This window comes from Pipra filicauda, unplaced genomic scaffold (assembly GCF_003945595.2).
Source record: "Pipra filicauda isolate LSUMZ 115617 unplaced genomic scaffold, ASM394559v2 scaffold117_size3949168_pilon, whole genome shotgun sequence".
Lineage (NCBI taxonomy): Eukaryota > Metazoa > Chordata > Aves > Passeriformes > Pipridae > Pipra > Pipra filicauda.
In genome coordinates, this window is record NW_024103629.1 from 2,747,990 (window position 1) to 2,764,411 (window position 16,422).

Below are 16,422 nucleotides of genomic sequence, written 5' to 3' on the forward strand. Positions count from 1 at the left end.
CAGTCTTGTCCAGCAGGATACAAAGATTTCTGTCAACATTGGTGTTGACTGTCAGATTCAGAAGGAAGATTTGAAGGGCACATGATTTCTAGGCATTACTTTTTCTAAAGAAACTATCAGATGGATGTTTTCAAAGTATTAATAGCATTCTTGTTATGCAAACAGTTTCTTTTGGCTAATGCTTAGTTTTTGTTTGTCCTTTCCTTCAAAGAAGGCTTAAAGTATAAACAAAGAAAGTGTAAATATGTAAAGCAACAAGTGATAATGCATGTTCAGATGTTATTTGGTCATATAAAGTATAAACAAAGAAAGTGTAAATATGTAAAGCAACAAGTGATAATGCATGTTCAGATGTTATTTGGTCATATAACTAGGGCTGAACTTAGTCCCATCTGACTATTATTGTCTTTAGTATTAAAAAAACATCATTTATGGCTGAGTCAGTGTGTTTGTAAGCTTCAAGAGTACCTTGCTGTTTGCAGCTTGCATTTTCATTTGGTTGTGACCAAACTGCATGCAACTTTCCTTACTTATATGGGTTTTTCTTAATTGAAGTCTGAGATTACTGTTCAAGCTTCTGTGTGGACTGCACCTCCCATACAAAGTTGAGATAATGTGACAGAGTGTAACAGAATGAAATTAGTGTTAATAGTAATAAATGATTTTCAACCACACATATTCAGAAAGTTTTTATTTTCATATATTACTTTAGTCAACTATTGACAAATATGCTGCCTTATATTACCCGTGATAGTAATCTTCCTTTCTCGCTGTTTAAACTGCTGACAAAATGTTACATTTGGATTACTCATTTTTATGAAAGTTATTATGAAGAAATCATTTACAATTTTAAACAGCTATTTTTTGTAAGAGAGGGAAAGATTATTAAGGCAGAGCTTTACAACAGATACTTAACATACATAATTGTATCCAGAAGCAGTAAATTACATTAAATTTTTTGTTAGTGACAACAGTTGCTGGTTATTTAATTTTATTTTTTTTAATGTGAGATATGTAATATGGTTGTGTTTGAAGCAATTCTTAATAATACATTACCAGTCTGTTTTGCATCTCAAGCTTCTAGTCAACTCATGTCTGAAATGCAATTTCTACACTTTTTTTGTGTATAGTACTAGAAAAGTGTTGATTTTTTCTAATTATGCATTTCAGTTGAATCATCTTTTTCCTTAAATATGATTGCAATTCATAGTTGTGCATATTACAGCAAGATTTTGACTACTCGTGATAAGTTTTTAATTAACTTCTCTTTTTTGTGGCTTTTTGTTATTGATTTTATAAATGTAATTTATCATTAGTTAATTCTAGGTTTAGTATTCAGAAATTCAATGAAGGCTTCAATAAAGGTATTCTCACAACTCTGAAAATTATCTTCAGATTTATATTTCAATAAATGCCGTATTTTGGATTGGTTTATTTTTTTTATATGACTAACTCCATCGTCTTTTTTTTTGATAGTTACTCTTATCTCCCTCAGTTTCATCAGCTATGAGACTTGTACTTTCACTGTCTGAGACAGATTTGATTTAGGTATTTTTTAAGAGGAAGTAGGAGACATTGAAACATCGAATTTGTACTGAAGGATTACATTTACTAAGGATGAAGTAAGTCTCTACCTAGGTTATTAGTTAAAGGCTGCCTTGTCAAGAGGTTTGCTGCCAGTGTAGAAAATAATAAAAGCAACTGCATTGTTACAAGCATTTATTGGGAATGGAGAGGAACACAAAATATAGGCCAGATGGTAAAATATTTATAGCAGAATTTATAGAAATGTAAAGATGTTCTGAGAGCATTACACAACAACAGACAGAAAAACAACAGTTGTTGCATTTCTCAGGTCTGAATTCTCTCAGTAAAAAGCAAAATTAAAAAAAAACTGCCTACTGAAAGTGTGAGGAAATATGTATATGCAAAATGCAGTAGAGACTTGTGTATTGCTGTGTATTATGTTGTGACAGAACTGATGGAAATAGGTGATTTCTTCCCAGATTGAAGTTCTGATATTTGGATGTTAACTTTTGCTTTAAATTGAAACAAAAATGGTGTATTGAACATTCTTCTAAGATGGAGTTCTGAATACTTTCAGTTAGCAATGCTGACTTTGAACTTTACAATAGCATGATTTAGCTTGTCTATCCACGGTGATATATTTGCTATCAACATTAAGGCATGAAAGATATGAATCATCATAGATCGTTGTATTGGTTTTAAGTCTTGGTCCTTATACTGCCAGTTTCCTCATGATGGAATCTTAAATGTGTTCTGTGGCTTTCCTCTCAGTTCATGATTGTAGCTCAGGAATAGTTCACATTAGCATATAATGCTCTTAAGTGAATTCCAGTCTGTAGATAAGTGTCTTCTCATGGCTATGGATACGAGCAGGAGAGAAAGAGAAGATACTCTGGACTATAGCTAGTAAGAGCCAAAACACCAGCCCAGGCAAATGTCAGATGAATATCAACCTTAAAAAATGTTTCAGGTCAACAAATTGGAATTTAATTTTTGTTTCCACAACAACTAAATGTAGAGCTTAATTTCACCTTTAAAAAAAAAAAAAAAAAAAAAAAAAAAAAAAAAACAAAAAAAAAAAAAAAAAAAAAAAAAAAAAAAAAAAACAAAAAACCCCCTCACACTCTTCTTATTCCAAAAATACCTTTTATTTTAAATTGAAACATTTATTTATTCTTTTGAACTGAGCTGGCTTTATGTCATCTGCAAAAACAGTTCTTCCTTTGGATGACTGTTAGATCAGAGAGAGACGCTAAAAGGCTTACAGTGTACATTGAAAATGAACACTGTTGGACCTCAGAATCATAAACACCTATTTCAGTGTTCTAACCAAGGAAATGTTTATGAACACAGAAAGTTTTTATTTGCCCAATTTATGAAAGTTTTTGTTGAAAATGTGCATTTATCTATAAAATATTCCTAGTATATAAAAAAAGTTATATTTCATACTTCTTCAAGAGACTTGTATTTATCTCACTGGGATGCTGCTTTCTTGTCCCCTCCCATTCTGAGTGAAATCTAGGGTAATAATATAATGTCAATGCCAGTTCGATCCCTTAGTAAAAGAGTTTTGCTATTTTATTGCTCTTTTGCTATTTGAGGAAAAATTACTTTGTTTCTGTTTTGGAACCCTTACTATACCTCTGTTTCAACAGGTAGGTCCCCAGAGAGATAGATAGGACACCCAAGGTATGTGAGATTTGAACTCCTGGAAATTGCCTGCTGAAGACACTAGAAAACTTTCTGGGAATAGGAGACACAGGATCCTTCCTTCACACCCCAGGCATCTAGGCAAAAATATTAAATTTTCTTTCACTCATAGCAGGCAGAAAGTCTGGTTATTAGAAAGCCAAGGAAGCCAAGTCCTCTCAATTTTCACCAAGTTAAAGGACTCCCATAATAAATCTTGTACAAGCTCAAAATTTTCATGCTCAGTCCCCATATCCATCCACTTGTGCACTCCATAATAACACCTATTCCCCCTTTAAGTAATCACACTTACTTTGCATAGCATGTGAGTTTTTTCTAATACATTGCCTTCGCAGATTTTGCAGCAGGGACAATAGCTTAATGGTTTACCTTTTACAGTTTTAGGAGTATCTATTTAGATGAATTAGGTTGGCTGGTTCCTCACCTTGTCGTTGTTCCTCTCATGACTCTCTCTATTTGAACAGCTGTTACCTAGGTATCTGTGCAGTGCAGAATGCTCCAGATTTAGCATACTGATATTAATGCACAAGAATTCATTGAAGTAATGTTTTAAATCTATGCATTCTGTTATTTTAATTCAAATTTACACCTTATTCTGAAGAATTAGCATTTTTCTGCTACTTTTTTTGGCTTCTCCTCTTCAACTGTCATGAATATCAAAACAAAAATCCAACTGCAGTCTAACATTATCTGCTAAGGAACTGATCCTTAATTGGCTCCCTTAGCTCTCATCATGTTGCAGCATGATTTCATTTTGTTCAGAATTTGTCAGCCAGGATACATTTTTCAAGACCTTTTATCTCAGTGATAACTACTTGGTAAAAATTGGAAATTTGCTAGTACTACTATAAAATATGTTTTGTTTGTCTCTCATGTAATAGGAAAATTTGAAGCTCTTACAGATCCAGCTGTTGTATTGTGTCCCTTTTTAATCACTGTCTCAGTTAGATGGTATTGATGAAGTAATGGCTGAGTGTTTTGTAAAGATACACCATCCAAACAGGGTGCCACACAGAATGTAAGATCGAAGTATCGGACTTGTGCAGGTCATAGGAGCTGTCCATTGAAATAAGATATAATTTCCAAGGAAGCTTAAGCAGAGCTGAAGCACTTTTTGCGCACAGATAGTTCACATACTCTTGTGACTTACAGAAAGCTGTATTCCTGCACAGGTACCTGAGCTGTAAGGATTGCTGAAGTTTTCTTTTTATGCATCATACTTTTGAGAGGTTTTGAATCATAAAATCATAGAATATCCTGAGTTGGAAGGGACCCATCAGGATCACTAAAGTCCAACTCCTGGCCCTGCACGGGACCATCTCAAGAGTCGCACCATGTCATGTGCCTGAGAGCATTGTCCAAATGCTTGTTGAACTCTGTCAGGCTTGGTGCTGTGACCACTTCCCTGGGGAGCCTGTTCCAGTGCCCAACCACCCTCTGGGTGAAGAACCTTTTCCTAATATCCAACCTAAAATTCCCCTGACACAACTTCAGGCCATTCCCTTCAGTCCTGTCACTGGCCACTAGAGAGAAGAGATCAATGCCTGCCTCTTCTCTTCCCCTCACAAGAAAGTTGTAGCCTGCAATGAGGTCTCCCCTCAGTCTCCTCCAGGATGAACAGATCAAGGACCTCAGCCTCACAGAGCTCCCCTCAAGGCCCTTCATCTTTGTAGCTCTCCTTTGGACGCTCTCTAATAGTTTTATATCCTTCTTATACTGTGGTGCCCAAAACAGAAAATCCCTCTTTCTTGTAGTGAAATTTTTACTTTCCTGCAAAATACAGTGCATTTAAACACTAAATCTGCAAACTGTGCTAATTTAAATGGAAATAATTTTGGTTGCCAGTGAGAAGGATTATGTCAAGTTTGGGAAAACAATATGCCTTATGCATGGAAAAACAATTTTTAAAAAGCAGCATTGGAAAAGGGAAAAAATCTCTACCCGCATTTCATTTGGTTTCATTGTGAACTGTTGAAATTTAGTCCCAATGAAGGCTAGGTGCTCTGTTAAATTGAGGCATTGACAAGTTATGAGTTTTTCAATAAACATAAGGCTTAACTGTTATGAAAAATAATCTGTTTCAAGGGAATTCAGTTCCTGTTCATTAAACTCTTGGAATTCTAAGCATGTTTTGTGAGAATGGCTGTTCTGTTTAAATTATGAAATACTACCTTTTAAGGAGAAGTTTGAGCAGCATCCCTTATATTACCACTAACCCTTTGGTCAGCACTCTGATTATAAAATATTTATTGCAGAAGACAATTAGTCATAAAAAATATTTTTAGAAGTGTTGCATAAAAAAGAACAACTGAGGTCATTGTCTTTACAGACATTGTCTCTCTGAGGAATTACCTTATTTTAAAGAAAATGAATTTTTTTCCTAATCTAAGTTTAATTTAAAAGGGCAAGATTTAGTAGTCTGTATTTCTTCTATGGATGTAAGATAGTATTTATATACACAGTAAGTTACAAAAAACTGTACTATATATTATATAAGATTTAAAACTCTAGTTGATATACTTTATTTAAAATAATAAAATAATCATTGTTCATTAATTTTTCTCTTTAAGGTACAAGATAAATTTTCACATGGAAGATATCTGAAAAGATACAGTGATAAAATATTAATAAATTGTATGCATTTAATTTGTCAAAATTAAAAGTGTAGATTGCTCTGTTTCTAATAACTTGTTTTTAACTCTATCTCCTTTATCATGGACAAAGCTGTCTGCAAAACAGAAAGTTGACTAAAATGGATAGTCTTGTTTGACAAAAGCTCAAGCAAAAAAAAAAGTTAATTTTATTACAAATGGCACAAAAGGATTTTATTATCATTCACATATGAAAAAGAGTCCTTATGTTATGCTCTCAAAGACTTGGGTAATTTTAAATTCCAGACATTAATATATGAGAAGGCTGCAGCACATGCTAATGCACCAGTTTGTAGGTATTTCCATCAATCTGCCTAGCTTTTTCTAGACAACTTAGAATGACAGAAAGGTTTGGGTTGGAAGGGACCTTAAAGATCATCTTGTTCCAACACCCCTGCCATGGGTAGTGACACCTTCCACCAGCCCTGGTTACTCAAAGCCCCATCCAGCCTGGCCTTGAACATTTCCAGGGGTGGGGAATCCACAACTTCTCTGGGCAACTGGTTCCAGTGCCTCACCACCCTCACAATGAAGAATTTTTTCCTAACATCCAATCCAAACCTGCTTTCTTTCCGTTTGAAGTCATTCCCCCTTGTCCTATCACTACATGCCCTTGTAAAAAGTCCCTTTCCATCTTTCTTGTATCCTACCTTCATGTATTTGTAGACCTCAATTAGGTCACTCCAAAGCCTTTTCTTCTTGAGGCTGAACAATCCCAATTCTCTTAGTGTTTCCTCATAGGAGAGGGTGCTCCATCTGTCTAATCATTTTAATGACCCTCCTCTGGACCTGCTTCAACAGATTGATGTCCTTCCTGTGCTGGGGACCCCAGAACTGGATGCAGCACTGCAGGTGGGGTCTCACCAGAGCAGAGTAGAGAATACCCTCCCTTGACCTGCTGACCACACTGCTTTTGGTGCAGCCCAGGATACAATTGGCTTTCTGGGCTGCAAATGCGCATCAACAGCTCATGTCCAGCCCCTCATCCACCAGCACCCCCAAGTCCTTCTCACCAAGGCTACTCTCAATCCCTTCATCCCCCAGCCTGTATTGATACTGGGTTTTGTGCTGAGCCAGCAGCACCTAGTGCTTGGTCTTGTTAAACCTCATGAAGTTCCCATGGGCCCACTTCTTGAGCTTATCCACGTCCCTCTGGATGTCATTTTGTCCTTCAGGTGTGTCAACTGGACCACTCAGCTTGGTGTCATCTGCAAACTTGGTGAGGGTACACTCAATCCCTTTGTCTATGTCATTAATGAAGATATTAAATAGCACTGGTCCCAATACAGACCCCTGAGGAACACCACTTGTCACTGATGCCCATCAGGACTCTGAGCCCTTGACCACTGCCCTCTGGATGCGACCATCTAATCAGTTTCTTATCCATCTAACAGTCTGCTCATCAAATCCATCTCTTTCCAATTGAGAGAAGGATATTGTGGGGGACCACATCAAAGACCTTACAGAAGTCCATATAAATCACATCTGTAGCCCTTCCCTTGTCCACTGCTGTGGTCACTCCATCATAAAAGGCCACTAGGTTGGTCAGGGATGACTTGCCCTTGGTTGCCTTGCTCTTCCGACCACCACTATATTGACATAAATATTGTGTCTACTAACAATAAACAGTCTATCCAAAATACTTTTTAAAATTTACAATTGTGATTTCATAGTCACGTACATACATATATATAAGTTGCTTAGAGTAGTAACACAGCCTTGTAACTAAAAAGTAGATGTGATTGTGGTTCTGTTTTGAACAGTAGATGGTTTAGTGGAAACTGGTTTAGTGTAACAGTTTGCAAAATATTTAATCTCTTTTGTTTTGAGGTTTTAAGTGGTCAGTGTCAATGGTAACATGTTTTATTTCTCAAATTGCATTTGCAGATATCTGTTAAAAAAATAAGCTCATTTTATAATAGAAACACACTGCTATTCCACAAGCAAGCATCATCCCTAATAAGCAATCTTTTGGGCATTTCTTTGAGAGAAGGCAGAAACATAGCTGCATGTTGACCTACCTTTCTCTCTTTGAAGGAGATTCCATATAACTGAATTTGAAATTACAACATAGTTTCATATTGTATTCCTGTGCAAATATTAAAAATAAAATTCAGAGCTGTTAAAGTTTCAGAGCTGTCATCTCAAATTTAGCTTGTGAAGAAAAAGCTTCGTAAGAGTAATTCTTGACTAAATCCTTCTTTTTCTGTTGTGTGTGCGTAGTTTTGGGAATTCACAGACAAATAAAGTAATCAGTGCAGGATGCAAGTGCACTCAGCAACTCTGTAAACAGACATGACTGTACTTTAAAACTAGAGTAAATAGGCATTCAGGTTTGGGGTTTGTTTGTTCTGTTGTTTGTTTTTTTTTCTTAGTAGAGTTCCTTTTGGAGTGGTCTTTTGTCTCTAAATGTTCAGCAAGGTACATAATTGAAGAAAAAAGAAACCAAACCTTGACTCAGAGTAGAAGAGTTGCTAAGAGTGATTGGAAGCTTAGATCCCTATTTAAGGCATGTAAGTGATGCTTAAAGGCAGGAAGGGTAAATACCCTACTGCTCTATGTGTTTGCCAGTATATTCAGCTGAGTGCTATATATAGCAACTTAATTAGAATGTGTGCCCATACATGGAGAAGAACGTGTAAAAGCACATTTGCAGGCAGCGATGTTTTTATATTGTTAAATCCACATAGTCACTCTGAACTAAGAGACTTCTGATGCAATGTTCTTTACATCAGAGCTTGAGTTTCAAAATGCCTATCAGGTTTGTACTGTTGTACAGTGTTGTATATGCTTTTCCTTATACATACAATGCATTTTCTTATAGTTTTCCTATAATTACCATTTTCAGTGTTATTTCTAGTATTTTATGATCCCATATAATAAATTAATCAATGGAAATTACCTACATATCAGGCAAAATGCAATAAATAGTTTAGAAGTAAACCAAATATTGTTCATTATTCAGATATGTATATTATGAAACTTGGAAAAAGAATTATGCCATCACATGCTCATGTATTTTATTATCACGCTGAGAAAATAAAAAGTTATGATTTGAATATATCCATAGCAGAATCCGTCAAATAAAAAATACAGAAAGATATTGCTAGAATAATAAAACTAAAACCATGTTGCTTATTAGCTGCAAATTTGATAAACATATATGTAACCAAAGATACCACAATACCCGTAGAAATGAAAACTTCTTAATGACCTTGTTAAAGGTCAAAGGGAGTTATTTCTTCCTGTTCTGCAGTTTTGAGGCCACATCTGAAACACTTGTCCAGTTTCTAACTCTTCAGTTAAAAAAGCATTGCCCAGGTTACCCAGAGAGATTTGTGGAACTTCCACTTTGGAAATACATAGAACTGGAGTAGACAATGCCCAGAGCAGCCTAAACTGATTTTGAATTTGGCCATACTCTGAGCTGGATTGAATGCCAAAATGTTTAACTTTATGAATAAATTATTTCTATAACAGAATACTTAAAAAACTAAAGCCATTGTAGCTAAAAAAAAAAAAGACATTTAAAAATATAACAAAAGTGTGCTGTTTAACAAAATGTGCAATAGTTTTTCCTTAAATTACTTCCAAATATATGTTTCTCTGGGTTACTACCTGAGAACAGGTTTGAATGAGGCTTCATGCTATGCTAATACTCTTTGGCATTCTCTTAACCCTCAAGTGTGACAGGACATCTGAAAGAGAACTACAGCCTTTGTAATGAGCCGTTCTTTTGGGATTAGCCACAACAAGAAATTCCTGTTCTGGTTTAAAGAAGGGTTTAGTGAGCTTCAAATAGCTGATATGCAGCACTCAAGGTACCTTCACGCTAACTGCCTTAGCTTTACCATGTAGGAACAAACAACAATCCATACCAGCTTACTGCACCAATTAAAAAAACCCTTCATTATATTCTGTGACTACACAAAGTTGTGCTTTGTTGAACAAACCATTTGATAGTTTGAGCAGTAATCCCATGTTGCAGTGTTCTGTTTAATGGAGTGTAAGTAGCTTTAGCATGAGCCAGCATGGTGTCATGATGACATGGCCATGCCATCATTAAGTTCCTTTGTTTAGAGGGGGTTGCATGAGTCACTGTTTCTGTTCTGTGATCTCTATTTTCCTGTAGAAAAAAAATAGATTTCTTTCTCTGCCTTTTAATTGTGGTATCTTTTGGGTATTTTGGGATATGTACCCCACAGAGTTAAACAATTTCTGATTAGATTGGTTTAGTATGTTTGATAAAAATTGCATAGGTATCTGACAGGTTAAGCCTTAATAGTTACTAATAGAGTTGTGTAACATATGCATGGCTGAGAGACTTTTTCTGTTTTGACAGCCTTAAGAGAGAGAGTTAAAAAAAAATAAATGACTAGTAAACAGTAAAAAAACGTTAAAGAGAGAGACTGGTGACTTCTGTTCAAGGGCTCATTTTTTCAGAAGAGGAATAAGAACTGTGGGGGAGATGCTTAATGGAAAATCTGTATCTCATGGGATGTTACCAGAGAAAATGAGCCATAGCAAAGTAAGCAGTTCTCTGTTGGTTCTCTTTATTGTAACATAGCCTTCAAGCTGGTACTATAAAACAAATTACTGTGGTGCATCTTGTTATTACTAGTGCCTAATAAATTGAGTATTCTGTACCCCCGTTCAGTCACACCAGCACCATCACTATATAGATTTTAGCATCCCTGCTCCAAAGCTCTGCCAAGGGTTTGTCTAATGTAGTCCTGACTTTGTCCAAGGATTATGGTAGGGAATCTAATATGCTGGCTGCAAATGAATATTCTGTGTCACTGTTTTCCCTCCCTTGCAACTTATCAGTGGAAGTTCCACCAAGGAATAGTTCCAGCTCTTATGCTTCCCTAGCCAGTAAGGGAATGAAATCTAATGCTTGGTAACGGATGTGTTTAGTTGTGGAGAAAGAAAAGACTAGAAGGCATGAAGCATAAGAGTATTGGATTTTAGCTGGATTCTGTGTTTAGTTATCATACAGGTGAATATCTGAAAGTTAATCTGAAATATAATTTTGACATACATCAATCATGAACTTGTCAGTATGTTATGGTTCTTATGCATCATCACCATTATGGTATCTGAATTAAATGTAGAAAGCAGCAGTTTATGGAAAGTTAAGTTCCTGTTTTGATAAAAAATAAAGTCATATGGTAACCAGAATGCAATCACATTTGCTAATGCTTCTCTCAGCTAAGCCTTACTGCATATTTGCTTCTAATATATCGTTAGCTAACATACTGATGCTGATGGACTCAGAACATTCATGCTCTAACACTGTGCTATTGTGTTGTTGTTCAGACTTCTGAACAAACTGGGGAGTTCTGAGGTATTTCAAAGTGAAATAAAGAAATAGTAGTATTTTATTTAAAGCACTAGCCAGCAGTCTTGGTCTGAATGAAAGAAAGAAGAGGGAAGGGAAGGGGAGGGGAGGAAGGAAAGGAAAGGAAAAAGGAAAGGAAAAAGGAAAGGAAAACGGCCAAGACCACGTCGCCACGTGCCCCACCGGCCAAAACACGGTCCAACCGTGGAACGGAAAAAGGAACGTCCCACCTTACCCACCCCCGTCCCTGCCCCCGTCCATGCACACGGCCAGTCCCCCTGCCTTGAACCGGAAAGGACCAACGGCCCGGCAACCCTGTACATTAAACAAGGCCGCCCCCTTACACCTTAACCCCTTCCTTCCCAAACGCTGCCGCGGACCACTGACCTTCCCCCCGGCCATTACCAGGCCCGTCCCCCGGTACCCTGCACCGTCCCGTTCCCCTTCCTTCCCCCGTCACTGCCCAGGAACGGCAACAGGACCTGCCCACTCCTTCCACAGGGCCACGGCCCCCCGACCGCCCACGGAACGGCACCGCCGTGCCCGTCACAGCACCGTACCACCCAGTCCCGGACAGGCACGGACACTTACCCTTCACGGTGACCGGAACGGACCGGCCCTCCCGGCACGGAAAGTCCCTGCCGCTTCCCTCCCCGGCCCCGTGAGGCACTCTCCCGCCCCTTTTACTCACAACCTTACTGTGTTATTTATCATTTGATTACTTATTATTGCCAGATATATACCTGAAATACTGCAGTATTCAGAAATTAATTTAATAAAGGATAATGTCAGAAGTAATGGCTCAAGGATTTCACATACAAAAAAAATATTACCAGAAGGGAGCAAATTGTTGTATATCGGTTGTTCCTTAGAACCTACCACGTTACTGCCTCTGGGATCAATGCCTGAAAAAATGCCCATATTTCATTTCCTTGAACTGTAATACAGTCATTCCTGCTGGCATTAACCACTGAAAGCCAACACTTAGGAGCACACCTATAGAACAGCTGCTGCACTGTGAGGAAAATAGGACTGTAGCTTCTTGTTTGACCTTTGCTCAGTCTAAACTCTTGTTAGCTGCATATTTACTCCCCTATCAGTGGTACTCACCATCATTTACTCTCAGAATTATCCAAAGTCCTGCACTTTTTTCCCCCAGTAATGTTGAATCCATCTAAAACTAGTGGAAAAACAGAAATCGTACTGCATGGTTTCTGGCTATGCATATTCATGTAGCACTGAATACAATTTTCCATCTAGGCACAGAAATGAAATCACTTCTGTAGTGATTTATATGATGGTTTTTTGTTGTTTTCTTTTTTTTTTTAATATAAGTTCTCTTCTGGGACTACAGCAACAGAAAAATATGATAGAAGAAAATACATTTGGAATGAACTAAAACTGGTGAAAGAAGAGTGCTTGATTCATTTTAGAGGAGTTCTGTGATCCTAAAGTTGTATAAATGATAATGTGAAAATCCAGCAGCCTCCTTATTCTTTCCACTGTTCAATGAGGTGCTCAGTTTGCTTTGGGATTAGAGATGATAAGGAAGGCTTCTCTTTGAAAATAGAATAGATGTTTCTTGGATATTAAGATATATGAAAAAATATTATTTGAATCATCTGAGTCCACGTAAGGAAAAAAAAAATCTTTTTATTATAGCAAACAGAACCCCATATTAATTGAAGTTTTGGAATATCCTGCTAGGAATTTCTTTTCAAGCATTTTGGGTATTGCTGATAAGTTTTGGTATTATATTTATAATCATAATTTACTAAATTAATCTATCAGAGTTCAGACAAATTTCTAGTTTAATTGTAATAAGAAAGATTCAGGAAATATTGAAAGAATGAAATACTGACATTAAATTTTGAAAGAAACAGTTGCAAAGAAGAGTGTATGATAGATTTTTAATTTTATTTTGTAATAAAACTATTTTCAGGGTTAGGATATTTGGACTTATCGACCACATTGTTAGAATGATAGAAATTATTGATATAGAAGATTAATTTATTTTTAAAAATAAGTTATACACTTTTTAAGCTTTACTATACCTTTTATAGCTGCTGTATCTAAACAAAAATTTATTATTAATTGATGCACCAAAAGTTGCCTTTAGTGAATTTAGATCCTGATTATTAGCTGTTTTGAAGAAGAAAACCTGAACAGCAGCAAACCTCTTAAAGACCATGTTACGAGAGTTAGGAGTGAGGAAGCAGTTGGGAAAGCATCGGTACCGGCTTGAACCACAAAGAGACGGGTAGCTAAATTTGGCACATTCTTGGAGCTGATAGTAGTCTTCTTACTACAATGCAGCTAAGAAGTTACAAATGCATGCATTATTGTGGGCTACCTGGCAGGAAAGGTGAAGTTTCTACTGAGTTGGTCATGGAAGAAAGCCCTTCAGACTGAAATGCTTCATGGCAATCCAAGATGAATAAGAAGTCAGACAACTTTGCATCACTTTGACAAATGCAGTCAATACATGTTTTTATAGGAGCTGGAATGAGGGGTAACTATCTGTTACAGGATTTTTCCTTTTCAAGAAATATCAGTCTGTCTACAGCTTAGCTTAAACTTCCTTCCTTTAATAGCTGATCTCTTCCAAGCCTTGTTGCAGTGGGTGTACTAGTGACAAATGATCCATTTAATAAACTTATGTCTTTTGAGACTGTAGCTCTTCACTAACATGCTGCCATGTGGTCATCTAAAACTAAAATAAGCATAAGGATATTTTTTACAATTGTGTTGTCACATACATTCTATTACCATTTTATTGCATTTAAATCTTAAATTATTTATTAATTGGCTGTGAATGAGCTACATCTTCAGCTTTATGTAGAGAAATACAAGCCATTATGAACTTTACTTTTGTGACCTAATGAAAGTTTTTGTTATTGTGTGTATCATAGTGCTAATTATATGAGTTCAGAATTAATATCGCCCATAATAATAATAATAATGGCCGGTCTTCGCGAGCGAAGATTTTGGGAAAGGTCATTAACCCTTCCAGCCTGCGCAGTGGATTTTTAGGTGAGACACAGTGTGTGCTGAACTGAGCCCACCCTTTAGTCCTGAGGTTCATCTGCCGGGGCCGAGCAAAGCTTGGACAGTGGCAGTGAGGTCCCCAGGATGTAGGTTTGTTTAGAGTGACCTTCTCTTAGGTGGATTGCCTACCAAGGCTGATGAGCTCCACCTGCCCAGGGGGCTGGGAATCGAACCCGGGTCGCAGAGGTGAGAGTCAGGCACTCTAACCACTAGACCACCAGAGGCCCCTAATATCGCCCATACTCGTCTTTTAATTGGGTGGAATATAAACATCTGTGTTCCTGACAGTGTTTCTCTTTAGCAGTTACATTAAAAGTTTATTTGATGACAGCAATAGAACGATTATATTAAATATAAGTTGAAATGAATGTCTACTTCTATTACGTCAAAAAATTTGCAAAATCTCTCCTAACAAGAATGCAGTTACTGCTATGTGATAAAAGAAATTGTTGCATAAAGTCATTAAAGGAGTCATGCAGACAAGAGTCGCTAACTGCATACATTAATCTAATGAAAATGGAAAGCAAAAATCTCCTAACTGATTCATAATCATTTGGGTTGAGGGCTCATAATCAGTGATGTGGCAGATAAAAAGATCACTGATTAAAGGTTTGATCATGGTGGAAACATTATGGAGATGTGTGTGACACGCTGACAATATAAAATAAAATTCACTGAGTGATATTTACTTGCATTTTAGATGATTTTGTCACTTCCAAAATGCTTCTATGAAATTATTCATCAGTCATTAGTTTAAACAATATAGTAAAATACTTTTTAAATGTGATATGGATGTTTGGCTGGTGCATTGTGTAATGAGAGTGTAACTTCCAAGATTTTTTATCCAGTGACTAGGGCAATTTTATCATCTGCAAGTAGTTGGTATTTAGAAAGGAGTGGGACTTGTCTTTCTCTATTTAGTGATAGCATGTGGAATCTTGGTCTTGATGAATTTCTGGCTTAGTATTTGTAGAATCGCAGAATGGTTTGTGTTGGAAGGGATCTTAAAGATCATCTAGTTCTAAACCCCCTGCCACGGGCAGGGACACCTTCCACTAGACCGGGTTGATCAAAGCACTGTCCATCCTGTCATTGAACGCTTAATCTTTCTGTGCAGAAGCATATGGCTTGCAACTGCTTATAGAGTAGGTTATACAGTGACTTCAGGTTCATACTACAGTGCCATGGTCAGGACTGTGACTATATAGTGTAAAGAAATTGTACCAAAGAGCTACATTATAAGAGTTTCAAAAGAGGATTTTGAGCGTGGACCGTTGCATAGCTACTCAGGTACCTAAATAACTTGTCTGAAGGTGACAAATTCTTTAGTCTGCAATTATTAGTATTTTGAGGATCAAACTCAGATTGCATTAGTTAGGATACATGGTTTATCGTGATTTTAAGGTGCAATGTGTGTCTCTTTTCTCATACTGGCACATAATGTGTTGCATTGATGGGAAATTCCAAGCTTGGTACTCCAGTAACAGGCTTCATAGTTGCATAGTTGGAAAGGGTAGAAGAAGGTTGAGACATGTTTTGTAAGGATAGTTGAGGACAGTTATTCCCCTGGCCTTATTAGTTTCATTTATTACCAAATATAACAGAGCCAGTTTTTATCTTATGATAAATTCTATGAATGCATATCTCAAACTACTACACTAAAAATGGCAGCATAAACCTAATACTAGGTAATATTTTTTTCAAATAAAGGGTAAGTACTTACAGAAACTCTTAACTGCAGATCGAAAATTAAGTGTTTCTTGAATATAACATGCAATTTATACAAAAGAATGATCTTAAAGCATACTTGAAAGGAATACAGTTATTTGCCTGAACTTATTAGAGCAAAGACAGCAATGGCAGCCATTTTGATGGAAAACTGAGACTCCCCTGTAAGTAAATGTGAAATAGGGTTTCAACAATGATAGAAGCTTGATAAATTTGCACTGTACAAAGTGAGCTGCACTGTATAAAGAATGAAATAGAAGTTTATTTAGAATGGATGAGTCATGTTACAGATATGCTGCTGGTATTCTGTATACTTTCAAATGGTGTTGATTTCCTTTTTACCAGTTTTAATTTATTGAAATTAATAATAATCTTTGAGGTTACAGCATATTTACACAAACATTTTTCATTAATCAT

The 16,422-nt window shown here is 36.6% G+C and overlaps 1 protein-coding gene across 4 annotated transcripts in view; it reads left to right on the forward strand.

Annotated features, from left to right (window-relative positions):
• The window catches only part of DYNC2H1 (dynein cytoplasmic 2 heavy chain 1), a 161,963-nt gene that overhangs the window by 132,844 nt on the left and 12,697 nt on the right, over positions 1 to 16,422 (forward strand). The window contains exon 86 of one of the 4 annotated variants that reach the window (XM_039385508.1): positions 7,776 to 8,594. The exons of the other annotated variants lie outside the window; for them this stretch is intronic. Within the exon in view, the coding sequence (XP_039241442.1) occupies positions 7,776 to 7,904 (129 nt within the window). The 3' untranslated portion in view covers positions 7,905 to 8,594. Of the gene's footprint in view, positions 1 to 7,775; positions 8,595 to 16,422 lie in introns of those variants that run through there. 4 annotated transcript variants of the gene reach the window in all.